Source organism: Oncorhynchus mykiss, chromosome 6, assembly GCF_013265735.2.
Source record: "Oncorhynchus mykiss isolate Arlee chromosome 6, USDA_OmykA_1.1, whole genome shotgun sequence".
Classification (NCBI taxonomy): domain Eukaryota; kingdom Metazoa; phylum Chordata; class Actinopteri; order Salmoniformes; family Salmonidae; genus Oncorhynchus; species Oncorhynchus mykiss.
The window spans coordinates 30,879,098-30,901,927 of NC_048570.1; the positions used below are offsets into that span (position 1 = coordinate 30,879,098).

At 43.9% G+C, this 22,830-nt stretch overlaps 1 protein-coding gene across 9 annotated transcripts in view; it reads right to left on the reverse strand.

The window, feature by feature from the left end:
* Positions 1 to 22,830, reverse strand: part of LOC110525725 (EMI domain-containing protein 1) — a 74,465-nt gene that overhangs the window by 47,751 nt on the left and 3,884 nt on the right. For 2 of the 9 annotated variants that reach the window (XR_005052060.1, XR_005052061.1), the window contains exons 1-3: positions 18,370 to 19,197; positions 5,944 to 6,057; positions 5,693 to 5,796 (exon numbers count right to left, since the gene is read on the reverse strand). Coding sequence is in view for 6 of the 9 variants with exons in the window: in XM_036979865.1 (XP_036835760.1) it covers positions 5,693 to 5,796; positions 5,944 to 6,057; positions 18,370 to 18,557 (406 nt within the window). In the remaining 3 variants the exon portion in view is untranslated. Of the gene's footprint in view, positions 1 to 5,692; positions 5,797 to 5,943; positions 6,058 to 18,369; positions 19,211 to 22,830 lie in introns of those variants that run through there. The other 7 variants (XM_036979866.1, XM_036979862.1, XR_005052059.1 and 4 more) reach the window with 6 other exon arrangements.

The window sequence follows — 22,830 nt, forward strand, 5'->3', positions numbered from 1 at the left end:
CAGGACTGTGTGTGTGTGTGTGTGTGTGTGTGTGTGTGTGTGTGTGTGTGTGTGTGTGTGTGTGTGTGCGTGCGTGCGCACAGCTTCACTAATTTCATCCCTGCAGCCTTACAAGTTCTAGTTTGCCTGCTGGGTCCATTTCCCCAGAAGAAGAAGAAGCATGATTTTCAATAATTTACACCTCCCTAGGGACTCCCTAGAACAGAGGCCAGGGAAACCATAAATAAACTGACCTGCATGCAGCACAAGGAATCTCAACCCTCATCTGACCTGTGGCAATTGTTGGTTTTCTCGAAAATATACTACGAAATAGTGTAAAACAACTCTTTACCATTTCCACCCTAACAAAGGAGCACACAAACATCAACAGGAGGAGCACGACAGAGGGGCAAACAGAGGGAGAAAAATGCTTCATTTTCTCTGTTTGCTTTAGTTAATTGATGGCTGGTCACATTGGTAAAATGACTGGTGTCATTTTATAATGAATGGCTGTTGTGACTATTCCCCACTGAGTGGAGAAGCGAGGAGCTAGACACTCCCACCTCTAATCTCATCTGGGGCCCTCAGCTCCCCTCGCCTCAGCTGTTTCCAATTTGGGCTTGGCACTTGTGCTGCTGTCGCTCGCCATTTACACGCCCATGAATCTCCACACAGGCCTGTCTGCATTCTGCTGGGGGCATACCTGTCTGTGTGTATGCATAGGATGCCATTGTGGGTATGTGTGTCTGTGTAAATCATGTTTTGTGGGTGATTTTAAGTCAGTTGAGGCTGCTGAGGGGAGGACGACTCATAATAATGTCTGGAAGGGAGCGAAAAGAATGATATCAAATCATGTGTTTGATGTATTTGATACCATTCCACTCCAGCCATTACCACAAACCCGTCCTCCCAAATGAAGGTGCCACCAACCTCCTGTGTTGTGAGTGTATCTGAACATGCATGTGTGTGAAATGTGACGTGTGTGTCTATATTTCCTTATAAATAAATCAGTAAGCGTGCGTATGTATGTGTGTGTATGTACAGTGGGGTCAAAAATTATTGACACCCTTGATAAAGATGAGCAATAATAATTCAAATACTGAGCTATATTGTATTCTCCAAAAAATTGTGTTTTTTTTTTAATACTAATCAACTGTTCAGAGAAAGAGATTTAGTTGAAAAAGTAGTAATAATTTTTCTCGAAAAGATAGGAGTCAAATTTATTGACACCCCTAAAGTTCCTTATAAATAAAGTGGTCAAAACATGCTAATCTCTCACCATTACCAATAACAGGGGAGATTAGCAGGTCTTGGGGGTATGAACTTTGACCCTCTGTAACTTTCTCACTCATCATTATTAACACTCATTCAGGATGATCTGCAATCATGGTAGCATCCACGTTAATGTAGAAGTGTTAAGAAAATTGTACAAGTGACTCTTAAATGACACAATACATTATTTACCGTTCGTTTTTATTGGGCAGAACATCATCTGAAACACAACCAAAACAAACTGCACACATGCATCACAAGCTTGATGTAGTCCTTGCATGCTAGGAATATGGGACCAAATACTACACTTTTGACTACTTTATTTAAAATAATCTTTAGGGGTGCTAATAATTTGGTCCCCTACCATTTAAAAAAAAAAAAGTATTACTTAAGTAATTGTATTTGTAGAAAAGAATATAATTTCCCATTTTGTTTGAGCATGTGAGACATACATTACGTAGCTCAGTATTTGAATGATTTATTTTATACAGTCATTATTGCTCATCTTTTTCAAGGGTGTCAATCATTTCAGACCCCACTGTACGTGTGAGTGTTCCAGTGGTTTTACAACCTGTTAAACACAGGGATTGGGGGACCCGGGGTGTGTGGATGAGAGGAGGGAGAAGGACCACTTCAGGGACAGCTCTGGAAAATGGTGGCTTCATGTTGGGTCAGCATATTTTGTTTTTGAGGAGTGGGAGTGGAGATCGGCACTCAAAGAGGGGAACTGGCGTCGTGCAGGCCCCAAACCCGGGACCTTACACTGGGTCTTTCGATTTACAGCTACTAGAAACTGCAGCCATTAAAACAGCTAATCATACTTAACAGCTGTATCCTTCACTATACAAATCCTCAACACCTCGCTCTCCCACCCACCCACACACACAAATCCACTAGCACCCACATACTCCCACACTCCCCTTCCTAATGGCAAGCTGCAGCCCAGTGATGTTAAAAGCAAGGGGCTTAGAGTGTAGGCCTCTGATAAGCCACGCAGAGCTGTGAAAACACAGATTACAGTTCCGCGGCTTATTGCAGACGCCGCGCCTCTACCTCCCGGCCACGGCGTAATTGCGGCCCAGAAACCGCAGCCTCAGCTTGGATGAGAGACATTGATGGGGACACTCCCGCAGAGCATCGACAACCTCGCTAATTCAGCAAAACCTCCTCCCTAATGTCTCACTGTGCTGCCTGCCTGGCTGCAGCCCCCTCCTGAGCTACTCTGCCATGGTGGTGAGTTGCTTTCAAGTGCCTATCTCTATATATCAAGTACAGTCCAGTCACAGCAGAGGACAAGGACAGTACGCCAACTAACACACCTGACCTGAGGGAGACATGAATACTATCACAGTTTATATGTCAGAGAGACTGGGATCTCCATTTGATGCAGTATTTGATACTGTAGCCACACTGATGTGATTGACAGCTAGATTGGATGTCATAGTCAAGCCTGTACGGAATACATTTGAAATTCTGTTATAATAAAATTGCTATCTAAATGGGGTTTACTTTTGATAGTGTTATTTGGAAGGGTGAAGGGATATCCCTGTTATCTGAAAGCTTATGAAAGTGCCTCCATCAAGCTCATCGTGTTCCAGGTCCAGCAGTAACACAATATCTCCCCAACCTCATAGAAAACAATTAGGACCTAGTAATCACACCACTGGTCTGGAATTTGAGCCAAGGCTTGAGATTGGGGTGGGGGCCTGAGAGACAGAGAGCAATATGAGGGATGGTTTAATACAGTGTTATCTTACTCCACATTGATTCTCTGACTGTTTTTCTGTTACCCCCCTGTGTGTGATGTAATGTTTTGTTTTTGGAGCCCTTGGGCTGGATCTGGTGGAGCCAACAGGCCATAGATCTCATGGGAACCTCTGATTGGATGGGAGAGTCTCTCAGGTGCCAGAGTGACCTGAACCCGTCCAATAGCATGCGCTCACTCATCCTGGGTTGGTGCACTCTGCTCCCAGGGTCATTGGGACTGGGGAAAAACACATTCAGGGGACTCTAAACTAAAACAGAGATGTGTTATCTCTAGGTCAGACAGACCAGACAGTCAGAACCCCTAGTCAGCAGGCAGGGGAGCAGCAAGGGGGGACCAAACTCAAAACGCCACAACCGGGTCAGAGAGTACACATATGTAATGGGACATAGGCTGAACTCAGAAAAGTGAGCAAATGAAAACAACAATACTGAGCACTAAGATTACAGCCAGCGCCCTCACCGCTCTGCCTTTTCCTGAGTGGGGAGGTTTGCCATCATTCAATCTCACCTCTACTCTCATCCTCCCAGTCTGCCTGTTTGCTGTGGTGACGGATGCAGTAATGCTGACCAGCCGGGGGGGGGGGGGGGGGGGTCAGTTAGGGTAATGGTGCAGTACAGAGGAGGTAGAGGTAGGGGAGGTAAAGTAAATGAGAGGATCATGCACATTTCCCACAGTCTGTGAGAGGCAGACAGCAAACAGGCAGCAGAGGGACAAGCACACAGCTTGTACTTGACCTCACATTCAATGGACCTGTGAGTTGCGCTCTAACCTTCCTTGACAACGCTATGTCAACAATTTGTGCAATCCTATCTCCAGTCATCCCCATGTCGCTGGTTTTTGCTCCCTAAGAAAGGGGGTGAGGGGGCTGAGAGGAGGGGTATCAGATTGTGTGCTGTCAGGGGCCTCTTCTGCAGAGCGCCGGAGGCGGTCCTGGATGCTATCCACGGTGCTTCAGCGCAGCTCTCTCCAAATAGTAGCTGTCACTTCCACTCAGCGCTGCCTGTGATCTGAGCCACCAGGAAGGACACTCTGATAAGTGCCTAATCCCCCCCCCCGCCCTCCAGTCAAACCCCCACTACAGCCCTCCATGACAACCAGAGGGAATCTTCCACAGCACATACAGTAATTGGATAATTATGTTGACAGTGTGTGTGTGTCTGCTTTCCATGTGTGTGTGTGTGTATCTCGGTAGCCTGTTTTCATCCATGCACGTATGGGTGTTTTTGAGTGTCTTGTACCCTGTATCCGAGTATGTGTTACATGTGTACACCTTGTGTCAACATGTGTAAAGGGTGTGCTGGTGGGAAAAGTGGAGTAATTTCTCTCAAAAGAGGCCCCCTTAGAGCACCCAGCAGCAGGCAGCGGGGCCCTGGGAGGCCCCAGAGAAACTGTTAGCTCACCTGGGAGGAGTGAGCTGGTTGGAGAGGGAAACAGCAGTCCCATGTCAACACCACTGAGAACTCAATGTTTTACCATAGTAAAGGGTTATTGTAATCTGTGTCACAAAGCTCAACGATTTACAGTTCCACCTAGAACACTAACAGCCCCGAGTCCTGGGACAAACAGTCACTCCACCCTGTACCCCAGACAAGGCTGAGACAGGGGGCCAGCCAGCACCAAGGGAAATCATTAGGCTCTGTTCTGTTCTGGGTGAGAGGGGTGAGGAGAGGTGTGTGTGGGGGCGTGGTCGCATGGACGGGGGGAGCTACTGGAGTTGAAATGACCAGAAGAGCAATAACAGAGAATTAGCATGGTAGAGGATGACAACATACTTGCAGCTGGACTATATAACTCTAAACCACAAAAAATAATTGACCTTACGTGCTTCAATGACTGTGAAGTTGGACACATAAAAACCTAGAAGATTAATAAAATGGAGGCTGTTGGCTCTGCCCTGAGATCCTGATGTGAGGTTTTTGCAAGACTATTGGAAAGTGAGAATGTTTTGTTATGATGCAGGCAAACAGAGGGGTATCCTAGTGGAAAGTACCAAACACTTTAGTCATATTACTCATATATTAGTTCGGAGGAACTCCTAGGAGACTAACACAGTGGGGAACTGGGAATACTGGATAACACAGAGAAAGATAGAGACCGAGAGGTGTGCTGACGGAAATGGGGAATAGAACAAAGACCTAGATACATTATTGAACTTCAGATAAGTCAGAAAAGATAACTTGGAGAAAGGGATGAGAAAAAAAGAGAGATCAAACCAGAGGGAGAGTGAAAAGAGAAGTGAGAGTGTGGAGAGACGGAAGAAGTGGAGGGGAGAGCCAAGGCATCCTGGCAGCTGTCTGGTCGTCACGGTTTCCCCCTCCAACCCACGGCTGAGGGGCTGCGTCAGAACCAGGCTCCAGGCCTACACATCCACATGATTAACTACCTCAGCCCTTAATCACTCTCACATCCTGGGGTCTCTCTCTCTTCTCACCAAAACCTTATGTCCTCATTGTTCTGCTTTTCAGTTGTGAGCGAGCACTGCCAGTCAAGCGCAGAGAGAGAGAGAGAGAGAGAGAGAGAGAGAGAGAGAGAGAGAGAGAGAAAATGAGATGTAGAGAGGTGAGAGAAAGACACTACAGGGACCAGAAATGAGAGAAGTACAGAGACAGGGAGAAGATCTGGAGAAGATCTGAGAAGTCTGTAAGTGCATAAATCCCTCTGTTGCCCTCTTACCTTCTTCACATGCGGTGCCGCTGTAGCCTGGACAGCACTTCCACTCCAGAGAGGTGACGGCACGGTACACCACCTTATAGGAGGGTCTGACCACTGTCCGGTAGCTGAGGAACACACACGCATAGGCCAATGTCACAAACAGTGTAAGGAGGAGCCAGTTCCTCTGATCGTGTGGCTCATTCATCAAGCTGTAGATGTAGGGTGTGTTCATGAGGTTTTGACATGCTGTATTTTGGGTTGGAGAGACTCACCTGCCCCCTGTGCATCCCTGTGGCCAGCGACATGTCTGGTAGACACGCTGCATGGTTGTCCCATTCTGCACCTGGCACGTCACTGTCTTAGTGACCGTATGGGGACACCAGTTCCTGAGAGAGAGTGGCGAGAAGGAGAGAGAGGGAGGAGAGAGAGAGGGGGGGGACACACAGAGCAGGTTTAGCATGCGCACTCAAAGTCAACAAGACGTACTATTGGCTTCAGTTCTCCTCCACACCTGTTCTACAAAACTACAAGCAACAGGTGGTCATATCATTATCTGATTTAACACCCACACAGTATATTTATCTCTGTCACACAAACATACAGTACCAGTCAAGAGTTTGGACAAACCTACTCATTCAAGGGTTTTTCAAATGTTTTTACTATTTTCTACATTGTAGAATAATAGTGAAGACATGAACACTATGAAATAACACATATGGAATCATGTGGCAACCAAAAACGTTTTAAACAAATAAAAATGTGTTTATATTTGAGATTCTTCAAAGTAGCCGTCCTTTGCCTTGATGACAGCTTTGCACACTCTTGTTGTAGGCTGTGTTGACATTGCAGTCTTCCCTTATCCACTGGCATCCCCCCTTGGGTCTCTTGAGAGGCAGAGCCACTGAGGGGGAACCGAGAGTGGGGGGGGGAGCTCTACACATTAGAGTGAGTTTCAAACACAGGTTAATAGTAAGTCATAGGCCCACTCCCTCACAGGTCAATATCAGACACAGAAGCCCTCATTGGTCAAAGTGTGTCTTTTAAGAAGTTAAACACCAAAGCTTTACATTTACCGCTCAGTTGTTATGTAGCCTCTATAAAGGCTCTGTATACATACTGTCACTACATAAAGCTCTCACAACTAATGAAGGTCCTGGTTTTTAGATTTATTTTGGACCACATGCAGCCAAAGACATCTGAGCCTGATTTAGGAGAGGAGCCATGGGATGGTTTCAATCACTGCATTATTGGTCGGAACAAAATGCTAACAAGGGAAACAATGCTCTTAGAAATAAGGGGGGGGTAAACCTCTCGATGGTATTCATTAAACATGTCCGACATCGAGCAAGAATTAAAAGCCACCGGCAACACAGAGCGGATGAGGGACAAAACAGAACACACGTAAAACAAGGTTTTCTAAGTGTTTTATAAACCAGAGTGGGAGCAAACTGAGGAGAACCTAGAGGAGTTTATGATACAAACCCTGCAAAACCCAGACAAGACAAAGTCCTATTGATATCTCTTTGGATTTACTTCTCATCCCTCAAGTCGACAACCATAAATCAAGGAAACATGGAGCGACACAGAGAGAAATCTACACGGAGGCTATTAGAGCCAACATGTGTTAGTAGTCTTTTGTTAACAACAAAGTGTACAAATACCATGATCACCCTCATATGGCTTGCGCTGAGTAGAGGGCAGAACATGGAAAACAATGACCATATCGCCATCTGTTTAGTATATAGAACACAGAACAGCAGAGGAGTCTCTGTGTACTTCATAGTAATACCATGATTTGATTATAATAATACTCGTGTCATGATGTTTGCATATGTGGCAGGATGTTTAAACCAATGACTGTGTGTAACTACTATATACACTATACGGTGTCTTCGGAAAGTATTCACACCCCTTGACTTTTTACACATTTTGTGTTGTTACAGCCTTATTCTAAAATGAATTAAATAAATACAAATCCTGAACAATGCACACCCAATACCCCAAAATGAGAAAGGGGCAACAAGTTTTTTTTAGAAATGTTAGCAAATGTATTAAAAATTAAAAACATAAATAGCATATTTACATAAGTATTCAGACCCTTTGCTATGAGACTCGAAATTGAGCTCAGATGCATCCTGTTTCCATTGATCATCCTTGAGATGTTTCTGTGGTAAATTCAATTGATTCTAAATGATTCTGTGGTAAATTCAATTGATTGGACATGATTTGGAAAGGCACACAACTGTCTATAAAAAGGTCCCACAGTTGACAGCATGTCAGAGCAAAAAACCAAGCCTTGAGGTCAAAGTAATTGTCCGTAGAGCTCCAAGACAGGATTGTGTCGAGGCACAGATCTGGGGAAGGATACCAAGAATGTTCTGCAGCATTGAAAGTCCAAAAACAGAGTGGCCTCCATCATTCTTAAATGGAAGAAGTTTGGAACCACCAAGACTCTTCCTAGAGATGGCCGCCCAGCCAAACTGAGCAATCGGGGGAGAAGGGCCTTGGTCAGAGTGGTTACCAAGAACCCGATGATTACTCTGACAGAGCTCTAGATTTCCTCTGTGGAGATGGGAGAACATTCCAGAAGGAAAACCATCTCTGCAGCACTCCACCAATCAGGCCTTTATGGTAGCGTGACCAGACAGAAGCCACTCCTCAGTAAAAGGCACATAACAGCCCTCTTGGAGCTTGCCAAAAGGCACCTAAAGACTCTCAGACCATGCAAAACAAGATTCTCTGATCTGATGAAACCAAGATTGAACTCTTTGGCCTGAATGCTAAGCGTCACGTCTGGAGGAAACCTGGCACCATCCCTACAGTGAAGCATGGTGGTGGCAACATCATGTTGTGGGATGTTTTTCAGCAGCAGGGACTGGGAGACTAGTCAGGATCGAGACAAAGATGAAGAGAGAAAAGTACAGAGAGATTGGAGCAGGTTTTCATAAACAGAGTGCTCAGGAACACAGACTGGGACGAAGGTTCACCTTCCAACAGAACAACGACCCTAAGCACACAGCCAAGACAATGCAGCAGTGGTTTCGGGACAAGTCTCTGAATGTCCAAATCCAGGCCCAGCCAAGGCCTGGATTTGAACCTGATTGAACATCTCTTGAGAGACCTGAAAATAGATGTGCAACAACGCTCCGCATCCAACCTGGCCGAGCTTTAGAGAACCTTCAGTGAAGAATGGGAGAAACTCCCCAAATACAGGTGTGCCAAGCTTGGCAGTAGAATGGCCTTACTGAAGAGCTCAGTGACTTCTAACGTGGCACCGTCATAGGATGCCACCTTTCCAACAAGTCAGTTTGTCGAATGTCTGACCTGCTAGAGCTGCCCCGGTTAACTGTAGGGGCTGTTATTGTAAAACGGAAAGGTCTAGGAGCAACAACAGCTCAGCTGAGAAGTGATAGGCCACATGGACCGCTGAGTGCTGAAGCGCGTAGCTCATAAAAATAGTCTGTCCTTGGTTGCAACACTCACTACCGAGTTCCAAACTGCCTCTTGAAGCAACGTCAGCACAATAACTGTTTGTCGGGAGCTTCATAAAAAGCATGAGCTGGTGCACACCCAGAGAAAATTATTTAGACTGTGGAGCAGTAGAAACATGTTCTCTGGAGTGGTTAATCACGCTTCACCATCTGGCAGTCCGATGGACAAATTTGGGTTTGACGAATGCCAGGAGAACGCTACCTGCCAGAATGCATAGTGCCAAATGTTAAGTTATGTGGAGGAGGAATAATGGTCTGGGGCTGTTTTTCGTGGTGGGGCTTTGCCCCTTAGTTCCAGTGAAGGAAATCTTAACGCTACAGCATACAATGGCATTCTGGACGATTCTGTGCATCCAACTTTGTGGCAACAGTTTGGGAAATGCCCTTTCCTGTTTTAGCATGACAATGCGCCGTGCACAAAGCGAGGTCCATACATAAATGGTTTGTCGAGATCGGTGTGGAAGAACTTGACTGACCTGCACAGAGCCCTGACCTCAACCTCATAGAACACCTTCTGGATGAATTGACCTCAATAATGCTATTGTGGCTGAATGGAAGCAAGTCCCTGCAGCAACGTTCCAACATCTAGAGGAAAGCCTTCCCAGTAGAGTGGAGGCTGTAATAGCAGCAAAGGGGGAACCAACTCCACTTTAATGCCCATACATTTGGAATGAGATGTTCGACGAGCAGGTGTCCACATACTTTTGGTCATGTAGTGTGTGTGTGAGAAAGAGTGTGTGTGTGTACCAAGCTGAGCAGCCCTAAAGCAGCCCACAGTAACAACTCCTACATGTTGTAGTGCCTGCACAGTGCACACAAGCTCCTACTAGGGCCATATAATCTAGAGAACCTTTCCCTCTTTAACACTGTATGAGCCTCCATAAAGGGTAAATGGGTTGTTGGGATGGGTCCCTGTTTCCTTCCCCCTCCATGGCCTCCAGAACCAATAGATGACCTTCTGAAGCCTCAGAAAGAGAGAGCGAAAAGAGAAGAGAAGAGGAGAGAATATGAAGAGAGAGAGAAGATGAAGAGAGAAAGAGAGAGAGGAGAGAGAGAAGATGAAGATGAAAGAGAGAGAGAGAGAGAGAGAGAGAGAGAAGATGGAGAGTAAATGAAGAGAAAAAGAGAAAGAGAGAGAGCTACCATGCTTTTTAAAATTATTATGTTTATTTGTCAGGGACCATGTACAACATGCCATTGCACCAGATTTAGCTCGATAGCTAATTTTCATCTGTTGTCCCTGCGCTTCATGGGAGGCCAGACCTCTAACCATCCCTCCTTCAGTTCAGAACTAGCCAGGGGAAGTGGTTTATCCCTTGATATCCCTCGATTTTCTTTTCTTGTTCCTAGACCTTAGCTATTCTATCACTCAACAAATCAAATCAAACTTTGTCACATGCGCTGAATACAACATGTGTAGACCTTACTGTGAAATGCTTACTTACAAGCCCTTAACAGTTCAAGAAAGAGTTAAGAAATAGTCTGTAAATGTCAATAAGCCGGTGACCATTGGATTAATTGTTCAGCAGTCTTATGGCTTGGGGATAGAAGCTGTTAAGGAGCCTTTTGGTCCTAGACTTGGCGCTCCAGTACCACTTGCCATGCGGTAGAAGAGAAAACAGTCTATGACTTGGGTGACTGGAGTCTTTGACAATTTTTGGGGCTTTCCTCTGACACTGCCTATTATATACTGTAGGTCCTGGATGGCAGGAAGCTTGGCCCCAGTGATGAACTGGGACGTACACACTACCCTCTATAGTGCCTTATGGTCAGGATGCTCTCTATGGTGCAGCTGTAGAACCTTTTGAGGATATGGGGTCATGAGGGGGAAAAGGTGTTGTCATGCCCTCTTCACGACTGTCTTGGTATGTTTGGACCATGATATATCGTTGGTGATGTGGACACCAATGAACTTGAAACTCTCAACCTGCTCCACTACAGCCCTGTCGATGTTAATGGGGGCCTGTTCGGCCCGCCTTTTCCTGCAGTCCACGATCAGCTCCTTTGTCTTGCTCACATTGTCCCGGCACCACACTGCCAGGTCTCTGACCTCTCTATAGGCTGTCTCATCGTTGTCAGTGATCAGGCCTACCACTGTTGTGTTGTCAGCAAACTTAATGATGGTGTTGGAGGCGTGTTTGGCCACGCAGTCGTGGGTGAACAGGGACTACAGGAGGGGACTAAGCACACACCCCTGAGGGGCACCCCGTGTTGAGGATCAGCGTGGCAGACGTGTGGTTGCCTACCCTTACCACAATCACCTGAACAATCACCTGAAATGGGGATTCCTGCTATTGCTGCTGCGCCCCACAATGATCTGTCCACTACCCGGACATCATTGGACCTGGATCAGAAGAAAAGCAGGTTACACCGTTTAAACCACTAACCTTGTATGAGGAATATTACCATGACTGATAGCACGGATTAGATCACAACAGGACTGGGAATTAGCCAGATGAATTCATCCAGTGGATATTAGAAGAGAGAATTTCCACATTAATGGAATTATGCTTTGACTCAGTTTTGTTTTCTTTAAAATGTCTGCCAAACAGAAACTATTGATTTCAACGTTTAACAAACCATACAACTCTATGCACAAGGACTACTTTTAACAATTTCCACTGAAAAATGTACAAAACAAATTTAGTGGAAGAACTGTGAAAATGCTAAATTTGTTAACGGAATAATGGGAAAATCTCCCTCGGGTTTTTATGCGACCACGTTTTCCAAAAGCTCTGTTAACTGTCTTCTCAGAATTAAGATTCAAAGACGTCTACAGAAGGAATCAGGTGTCAGCTATGACATGGCACACATTTATAAAAAAGTGGCTGTCCCCATAGGGGAACCCATTTTGGTTCCATGTAGAATCCTTTTTGGTTCCAAGTATAACCCTTTTGGGTTCCATGTAGAACCCTCTGTAGAAAGGATTCTACATGGAACCCAAAAGGGTTCTACCTGGAACCAAAAAGGGGTTTTCAAAGGGTTATCCCATGTTGACAGCCAAAGAACCTTTAAAGGTTCTAGATAGCACCTTGAGATTGAAAAAATATATTTTGGTCATTTGTCCCTGATCTGTACTACACAGAAATACATAATTATGGATATGAATGTCATTCTCCTCATGTTTAACAAGTTTGGACATCACAGTGCAGCGCAGTAGAGTACAGAGTACAGTGCAGTACAATATAGCACAGCAGAGTAGAGTAGGGTCGAGTTCAGTACACAGAAAGATAAATAAAACCGTTATGAGCTGAACATAACAGTACGCCAGTTTGGTAATGCCCAAGATGAGTCTGCCTGTGTGTGAGAGGAATAGCCCACATCCTCCCCACTACAAAGGGGATCAGACACTGTGATTGTTCCCAGCTTTGATCCACCTTGGGCCCACGGGCTCACCAAGAGTCTGTTAAGCAGAGGTAACACTGCCTAAGACCATTATCCCCTGCTACAACATGGCCCCCATGTCATTTCTACTACTCAGCTGGAATCACAGCAGTCTGCAGTAAGGCTCTCACAAATAATTACTTTATTTGATAGAAGAGACAACTTTGTTTCTATAGAGACTCACTAGAGCTTGTGTTATCCATTGCAAAAGTACCACAGTGATAAACAGATTACAGCTGAAGTAGTTTTTATAGAGACTCAGTATACTGTAGCTTGTGCTATCAAAGTGAAACATTACAGCTGAACTAGTGGGAAGTTGGGGTACTGCATCTCACATTAGGGACACAGGTGTTTGTTTTACCTAATAGTTCCAGTCTCAACTGCAAAGTGTAAAACTTCCCCAGGGTTGAGATGTCCCCTGGTTACAAGGTGTGAAACCCAACAGCACGGCTGTGTTTAACTGGCACGGGCACCAGGCAGGCAGGCAGGCCCACTGCGAGTATCAAGTCTCTCTGCAAACACCTCAGACTCCCTCCCTCCTTCCTTCCTTCACTCCCGATGCTGGACCAAAACCAAGTAAATCACAAGGCACAACGAGCCCTGAAACTGATCACAGCCAAATGTTTAGAGGGAAAAAGGAAATCTAAATGCTTAAGGGAGAGAAAGATCACAGCTTTGGCCCAATAACTAATTAATAAAAATGACAGAGAGCTCATGAAATTGTCACGTTGACAAGCTTCTACTCTTCAAGGTGAGCAGCGCTGCTGCTGTCCTCTCACTGCAGTGTGCCTGAGGACTGTTGTTCACACAGGAAGGCTCCTCCAAGGCCATGCAGATCTATATGCAGTTAGGTAAGAGCACTAGTCATTGGAAAGAGAAGAAACAACAACAGAGAGAGAGATAGAGCGAGAGAGAAGATAGAAACAGAGATAGAGAGAGGAATAAACCTAGAGCCAGGCCCTCTGAGACACAGAGAGAGTAGAGGAGGGCAGACAGGCAGGCTCACAGAGGACAGAGGAAGGCCAGGTTAGGGTGAATAATGTCCAGGTGCATTCCCCACCGAGCTTCCTGTTTCAGTCCCTCTCCCTCTCAATAACTCTCTTCATCTGGGACATAGTTGAAAAATCGCAGCCCCCCTTCTCACCCTCTTTCTCCAGCCCAATGCTGTGGGAGGAGGGTAGAACATTAAAAAAAAGACATTTAGTATGATAAAAATCTCAAGGAATTCCTCTAGATTTCTGGCTGTGGGAAAAGCTCTTGTCGAGAACAAACGACAAAAGACAGATGTGGCAGACGGCCAGACGAGAAGCGATGAGGAGGTGGAGGAGAGGAGACGGCAGAGGTCACACAAGGAAGCCCTCAGTGGAACAGACAAGGTGTAGAGGATAGACCAATTAGGATGCACTGTGGGTCCCAGGGCAGAGGGAAAAGGGTGCAACAAAAGAGAGAGATATTCAGTGACATTATTGAAGAGAGACGGATTAAAATAAAAAGATAAATAAAGCCAAAAAAAGAACATGAAAGAGCATATAAGTACCAGTAGTATAGTGTGTTGGTGGTCGTCACTGCTCTGTGGGTTGAAATACTGCAGCGGTGTAGAAGAGGTGTTGAATGAGAGGTTAATGGGGGACATTAGGGGATGTCCCATTGGGCTCCAATTTTAGTCAGGATCAAAGGACATGTCAGGGGCCAATCAGGCCATAGTGAATGAGAGGAGGGGGCCAAAGCCCTCTAAGCAGAGCCGGGCAAAAGGGCTCTCCATACCTGATAAACGTCCCCGCTCTGTGTAGACCTTACCGTGAAATGCTTACTTACAAGCCCTTAACCAACAGCGACTCTCCAAGAAAGAGTTAAGAAAATATTTACCAAATAAATATAAGTAAAAAATAATAAAAATATACACAATAAAATAACAATAACGAGGCTATATACAGGGGGTACTGGTACTGAGTCAATGTGCGGGGGTACAGGTTAGTTGAGGTAATTTGTACATGTAGGTAGGGGGGAAGTGACATGCATAGACAATAAACAGCGAGTAGCAGCAGTGTAAAAAACAAATGGAAGGAAGGGGGAGGGGTGTCAATGTAAATAATCCGGTGGCCATATGATTCATTGTTCACAGTCTTATGGCTTGGGGGTAGCCTTTTTTAAGGAGCCTTTTGGTCCTAGAATTGGCGCTCCGGTACCACTTGCATTGCGGGAGCAGAGAAAACTGTCTGACGTGTGAGTATTTGACCATTTTTGGGGCTTTCCTTTGACACCTGTGATTCAGTGAATGTGTAGGTGGGAGTGTGTGACACTCTTTGATATGGATGACCAAGCTGTGTGTGTGTGTGTGTGTGTGTGTGTGTGTGTGTGTGTGTGTGTGTGTGTGTGTGTGTGTGTGTGTGTGTGCATGTATGTGTGTGTGTGTGTGTGTGTGTGTGTGTGTGTGTGTGTGTGTGTGTGTGTGTGTGTGTGTGTGTGTGTGTGTGTGTGTGTGTGTGTGTGTGTGTGTGCGTGTGTATAACTGTCAGCTCCTCTGTTGGGGGTAGTGCAGGAGAATGCGGTGGTGATGGGTCAGGCTCTAGAGGTCCCACAGTGAGAGGTCTGTGTGGCAGTCAGACCATGACTCCCCCTCCTCATGCTGGCAGCACAGGAAATAGCTCACAAAATGAGTACCTTTTGCATCCCTTTGATATTTAAAGTAGAAATTGTGCACCAATATTGAATTGGAAAAAAACTGTTATTTGAAATGAATTAAATAAAGTGCACTTTATCATTCAGATTTTTTATATTAATAAATACTTTTTTCCGTGCACCCTCAGTGACTTCTACAAACATTTGAACCCACCTAGCCCCAGCTTTTGTCAACATTTTCACCATCATTGTAAAGCCCTAGTTATTTTGTTGCTTTGACAAAGTCATTTCTGAATATTATTACTTATTTAAGGTGACAATTGATTCACTCATTTTAATATGGTGAAACTGTTCCTTAAAAAAAAAGAGTGAAAAAAAGAAACCTTGAAGATCTAATAGTCAAATCCTAGTGGAAAAGCAGCCGACTGGGCACACACTGGTTGAACCAACGTAGTTTACACGTCATTTCAATGAAACCAAAGGGGAATAGAAGTTAAATAGGCGTTTCTGCCTAGTGGGAGGTGAACTGGTCCTACTCTTTTTGGCCATTTGCTGGTGTTTTGTGGTGGAAAACTGAGCTGGTCGAGTATAACACGTCAACCTTGTTACCCATAGATAGACTGGCTGGAAATGTTTTAACAATAAATGCAAACTTGTGAAGCTTGCATACAAGGAGATTTGTGGCTGATTTAAGATGGAATTGTCAACCTTGTTACGGTCAACCCTGTTAGTTTAATTGGCACTTCATACGCACTTACTATAGTAATTTAATTGGGTTTTTTTTAACCTCGAGATGGGAAAATGAAATCAAAAGTTTTTTATGACCAAGTTAAACTTCTCAAGAACCACTGAATTAGTGGAATGACACAGCTGCTGTCTTATCCCTTAACTACGCTTGGCTTCAATAGCCCTCATTTAGGCCAAGGGTGAAAAAACCCTGCTGCATTGCCTTAATTGTAAGAATGGTTTACTCAAAGTATTTTTTTGATACTGTAATGGTCCTGTGATTTATTACAAGCTCTGGCTTGTGTCATGTAGGTGCTGCTTATTGTGTTGATGGAAATTTTGTTTGGTTGATGTCATGTGCCTGTTTGTCTTTTATTTCACTTTTATTTATGCAAGTCAGTTAAGAACAAAATCTTATTTTATAATGACGGGTTACCCCAGCCAAACCCTCCCCTAACCCAGACGATGCTGGGCCAATTGAGTGCCGCCCTATGTGACTCCTGATCCCAGTCAGTAGTGATCCAGCCAGGATTAAACCAGGGCCTGTAGTGACAACTCTAGCATTGGGATGCAGTGCCTTAGACCACTGCACCACTCAGGAGCCCTGATACTGATGTGTTGATGCTGCTGTCTTAGTCAAAGTATCTCTTGAAAAATAGATGTTTATCTCTTCGAGATTACCCTGGTCAAATAAAGGTTCAATAAATAACATTTCTAGGTTGCCCGGGATGCTGGTCTGAATCTAGCACTAGGGAGACTTTTTTCAGTCATTGTTATCTCTTGACCAATAGTCATTATCTCTTGACCACCCCTACCATTATTAAAATAAACTTTTATCTCTCTCAGTGCCTCTGTCATCAAGACTTTGTTCAATGCTTTGTATGTGGACAAAGGAATGTTACAGTGCTCCTACTACGGACATGTGAGAGGAGAGGACAGCCCTCTGTCCTACACAGAACTAATGGTAATGCCCCCAAATGGTCTTGTTGACACACACCATAAACATGCCTGTCCACATGACGCAGCCTAGACAGACAACAGCCCAGATGAAGTAGAACTGCAGCTGCATGTGTTTAGTAAACATGTCCACCAACCACAGCACATGAGTGACAGAGAGAGACTCGGGGTGGAGGAGTAAACGCAGCGAACCAAGGCCAGGACCTCTCTGCACCACCTGGACACTTCTCAGGGACACTACACTCATCAGCAGGACGTTCCACCCACTCTCCTCTCCTCTCCCTCATCAACCCCCCCATCGCTCAGAACCTGAGAGAGTAAATATTAGTGTGATGGGGAACTTGATCACATCCACATTGGCTGGCTGGCCTCTGTGAAAAACACTAGCTTTGTCCAAAAGGGAAGCGAGGGGGCTGGTGTTTTCCACTCTGTGTTTAGTCTGAGGGCTTTGCTCACAGAACCACCCTCATCAACAACCCTGCTGTTATACGGAACCCTCACCTCTGAGGATCACAGGGGAGGAACACACAGAGGGAGAACATCAAAACAATCCAACAGAAAGAGAGATTACTAAAGACAGATCTGACCATTTCACACAATATAGTAGTATATTTGTGCAACAAACAATAAAGAGTAGCTTTTTCACCTGTTATTCAGCAGATCCACTTTATTACAACATAAAACAGACCAGCGTTTTCCATTCACTACCCATTCCAGTTCAAGAGCTCCCCTCTGTTTGCTGAGAGACCCATACAAGGGGGATTTATAGAGGCAGATGAGAGGGTTGAGTTGGTGGTTTGTACCTGTCTTTATGGATGTGTGTGGGGCTTAGTGGAGGACTGGTCAGATGAGGAGCTCCCTGACAGCTGAGAGACAGCAGATGTTGGAAAGGAAGAGAACTGCTGCCGGCCAGACCAGAGCACAGTTTAGAGACAGCATTGCTCTCACAGGACAGGAGCCAATAGGCCACACAGAGCGACAGTGGGCAGGCCAATGAGGATGGGAGAGCACTGCACACAGTGCGCAATGTGCTGCCTGGACAGGAAAAAGGAAACCCAGTGTCAAGCAGACAATGAGACCTGCTAGATGGATAGAATAGGGTTGGGAAGAGTCATTGTTGGTTGCTTAAATAGGCAGAAAAAAAGGGGTCTTTGAGGTCCACAAAAGATGGATAGGTATTGATAACAATAGGTTAGTTATAAGTATATCTGAAAAAAAAATAAAGACAACTAAAATTAATTGAAAATATACTTTTTAATTAGTGACATTAAATGTTGCCTAATCTATGAATGTTTCAAATTGTGAATGGTATGGATCCTAAAGCAGGTCGTTTTATCTGAAAGGATGCTTCAAAGACACAGAACCTTTGAGTGAGTCTTTGACAGGTTTGTTTTATTGGGCCTTATGAAGATCTAGCCTACTGTACTAGCCTAGTAATCATCATTTCCATGAAAGGTTATAGGCTCTAATATACAAAATTAGAAGATGCACAACAATAAACGATAAGGCATTAATCCATACCTTTTTTGATAAATAGAGGTTTGAGACGCTGCGGAAGACTCTCTGTTGAGCTGTGTCCCAGTTGAATATTTGTAAAGACCCGTCCTCCAGGTTCCGTGCGCTGCAGAGGTCAGCCACAGCAGCAGCACAATCCAACTGAAACTTTTTCGGGAAAGCGCGGACACGCAGTCCGGTTGACACGCTCCCATTTCCGCGGCGTCAAAAAAGCACAGGCTGAAGAGTTCCTAAAAAGGTGAGCTAGTGAGTAGATTTCTTTCCAGTTCGAGAAAAAAATATACCTAAAAGTCCAGGTTTTCGCTTCACGGAGAGAGAGCGCATCCCTTCATCAACCAAATACATAAAATACAAATATCAACTACACCTTTACCGTTATAATAGCAAGAAAGGACGTGGCTGCATTTTAAATATCACGGAAAGAAAGGTAAAAATGACAGGCCGAAAACAAAAATATTCAAACATTCACCGACTTTGCAGAAAGTTCCCCACATGCCCTAATCTATAGGCAGTGTTCCGAAGCAACCAGCCAAAATAGGTAGGCTAATGTGACTGGCCGGTCTCTTTTCTTTTCACTATCAGCACTCCCTCCCTCCGTCTGAGCGTACTGTAGCCTATCTCAAGTCGAGTTTCTCACAATGGAAATAAATTAGTCTCCTTCAGTCTTTTAAAAGCACAGCCCGCAGTCTTTTACCCTGCCCATTCTCTATTTCAACATTTCACCGGAAACAAGGCACGTTTAAAAACAGATTCCCTTTAAGCGTCTATCGTCATTATCAACACTGAACTATCCCGGAGTGATTTATGTCATATTCCTAATCCTAATCCTAAATCATTATAGTTTCGAAATTCTACAGTGGTAGGCTACACGTGGGACTCATGTGAACAGAATAAATGATTGTGAAATAAAGAAGTTAGTCCGATGCATTCTGATGACAATAAACATGCATAAATAGCCCCAATATTATGGTGGTGATGATGCTGCTGCTGAATTAGTCTTTAATCTCTGTTCGTGAGTGTCTATAAGTGCCCATGCTTTATTCTAAGGACATAACACCTAGATGCCAGACACACTTTGCATTGTGTCATCTGGTATTTATTAGCATGCAGTAGACATGCTCTGTATCGTTCTCAGTGGCATAGCGCAGTTATGCTGAACAAGCAAGGTCCAAGCAAGAAAAAAAATAGCAGTTTTATAGCTAATCTCATGCTATTTTACACATTTTGCCATGAGGCTGCGAGAAAATGTTTCTGTTGTTCAGGGATTCTTGAAAGACTGGACAATCGCAAACATTTATCTTGATATTAACACAATTTGAAATATATTTAATCAATAAGGCCCGAGGGGGTGTGGTACACGGCCAATATACCAAGGCTAAGGGTTGTTCTTACACATAAAGCAACAATAGTGCCTGGACACAGCCCTTAGCCGTGGTATATTAGCCATATACAGTTGAAGTCGGAAGTTAACATATACCTAGGTTGGAGTCATTAAAACTCGTTTTTCAACCACTCCACAAATATATTGTTGACAAACTATAGTTTTAGCAAGTCGGTTAGGTCATCTATTTTGTGCATGACACAAGTAATTTTTCCAACAAATGTTTACAGACAGATTATTTCAATTATAATTCACTGTATCACAATTCCAGTGGGTCAGAAGTTTACATACACTAAGATGACTGTGCCTTTTAACAGCTTGGAAAATTCCAGAAAATGATGTCATGGCTTTAGAAGCTTCTGATAGACTAATTGACATCATTTGAGTCAATTGGAGGTGTACCTGTGGATGTAATTCAAGTCCTACCTTCAAACTCAGTGCCCCTTTGCTTGACATCATGGTTAAATCAAAATAAATCAGCCAAAATTGTAGACCTCAACGAGTCTGGTTCACCCTTGGGAGCAATTTCCAAACACCTGAAGGTACCTTGTTCATCTGTACAAACAATAGTACGTAAGTATAAACACAATGGGACCACGCAGCCGTCATACCGCTCAGGAAGGAGACGCATCTGTCTCCTAGAGATGAACGTACTTTGGTGTGAAAAGTGCAAACCAATCCCAGAACAACAGCAAAGGACCTTGTGAAGATGCTGGAGGAAACAGGTACAAAAGTATCTATATCCACAGTAAAACGAGTCCTATATTGACATAACCTGAAATGCCGCTCAGGAAGGAAGTGCTCCAAAACCGCCATAAAAAAGCCAGACTGGTTTGCAACTGCACATGGGGACAAAGATCGTACATTTTTGGGGGGGGGAGGGATTTTACCAGTTTTTCTCCCCAATTTCGTGGTATCCAATTGTTTTTAGTAGCTACTATCTTGTCTCATCGCTACAACTCCCGTACGGGCTCAGGGGAGAGACGAAGAGACAAACGTCTCTGATGGCACAGCTGGCGCTGCAGCGCCCTTAACTACTGCGCCACCCGGGAGGCACTAAAGATCGTACTTTTTGGAGAAATGTCCTCTGGTCTGATGAAACAAAAATAGAACTGTTTGTCCATAATGACCATCGTTATGTTTGGAGGAAAAAGGGGGACGCTTGCAAGCTGAAGAACACCATCCCAACCATGAAGCACGGGGGTGGCAGCATCATTTTTTGGGGTTGCTTTGCTGCAGGAGGGACTGGTGCACCTCACAAAATAGATGGCATCATGAGGCAGGAAAATTATGTGGATATATTGAAGCAACATCTCAAGACATCAGTCAGGAAGTTAAATCTTGGTCGCAAATGGGTCTTCCAAATGGACAATGACCCCAAGCATACTTCCAAAGTTGTGGCAAAATGGCTTAAGTACAACAAAATCAAGGTATTGGAGTGGCCATCACAAAGCCCTGACCTCAATCCTATAGAAAATGTGTGGGCAGAACTGAAAAAGCGTGTGCGAGCAAGGAGGCCTACATACTGACTCAATCACACCAGCTCTATCAGGAGGAATGGGCCAAAATTCACCCAATTTATTGTGGGAAGCTTGTGGATGGCTACCCTAAACGTTTAACCCAAGTTAAACAATTTAAAGGCAATGCTACCAAATACTAATTGAGTGTATGTACATTTCTGACCCACTGGGAATGTGATGAAAGAAAGAAATCTAAAATAAATAATTTTCTCTACTATTATTCTGACATTTCACATTCTTAAAATAAAGTGGTGATCCTAACTGACCTAAAACAGGGAATATTTACTAGGATTAAATGTCAGGAATTGTGAAAAACTGAGTTTAAATGTATTTGGCTAAGGTGTATGTAAACTTCAGACTTCAACTGTATCACAAACCCCTGAGGCGCCTTATTGTTATTAAACTGGTTACCAACGTAATTAGAGCAGTAAAAATGTTTTGTCTTACCCGTTGTCTACGGTCTGATATATCACAGCTGTCAGCCAATCAGCATTCAGGGCTTGAACCACCCAGTTTATACAATTTGATAGATCAAAGTATCAGCTATCACACTATGTAAAGCAGAAACCCTCAACTAGATATTTTCTTGAGAGTATTGTCGGGGGCAGTGGAGGCAAGGTCAGCAGTGATTAAGAGCATTGGGCCAGTAACCGAAAGGTTACTGGTTCAGAGCCAACTAGGTGAAAAATCTGTAGATGTGCCCCTGAGTGAGGCACTTAATCATAAATACTCATGTAAATCGCTATGGATAAGAGTATCTACCAAAATGGAGGCATAATTACAAATCATTTGTTGACTGCAAAAAGCCCAAACAGATGTAAGGTTTGACTAAAACATAATAATTTCAAACTTTGCTTATGTTTGTATACGATCACGTGTATCTATTATGCGGGAGAATACTTGGGAACATATTTATTAAATTAAAGACACTTGGAGCTGATTTCCTGGTGTTTATACAGTATTTTATGTTAGTCTATTTTGTCAGAAAACTTGGGGAACCCTGATGTAAAGGAACACCCTCCTAATTATAAAATGCAATTAACTGGATTTATGTCAACTCTGACAGACACCATAAAAGGCATTTCATTTTCACAATTATTGTCCAACAAGGCCTTGATTGTTGAAATCTCCAAATGCTAATTTTTTTATAGCACTACTATATGCTCCAGGGCTAATTTCATTAGCGTTTTGGCACGTTTTTCTAGATTTAGAACATAAAACAACATGTATAAAGCAAACATTATCCCTTAGGTCAGCACAGCAAATACTTCAATTGTTTGTTGCAGAACAGTGGTTACAAAAAAAATCTTAAGCCGTCAATGACAGAGTTGACAACAGATACTCAAAACAGACATATTGTTGCCTATGAAAATAAAAGTTTAATACAAAATGGGTAAAATATGGAAAACGTATTACTTGACAATACCCAATAAAAGCATAATTATTCTCAGATCTTTCAGCACTCTGATGGAGTTTATGTTTTAAGGAGTTGACAAAAATTGCATTTTTCTTCTTCATTGAAGTGGTATACACAATTTACTTTTTCCTCAGTTGCTTTATGACTAT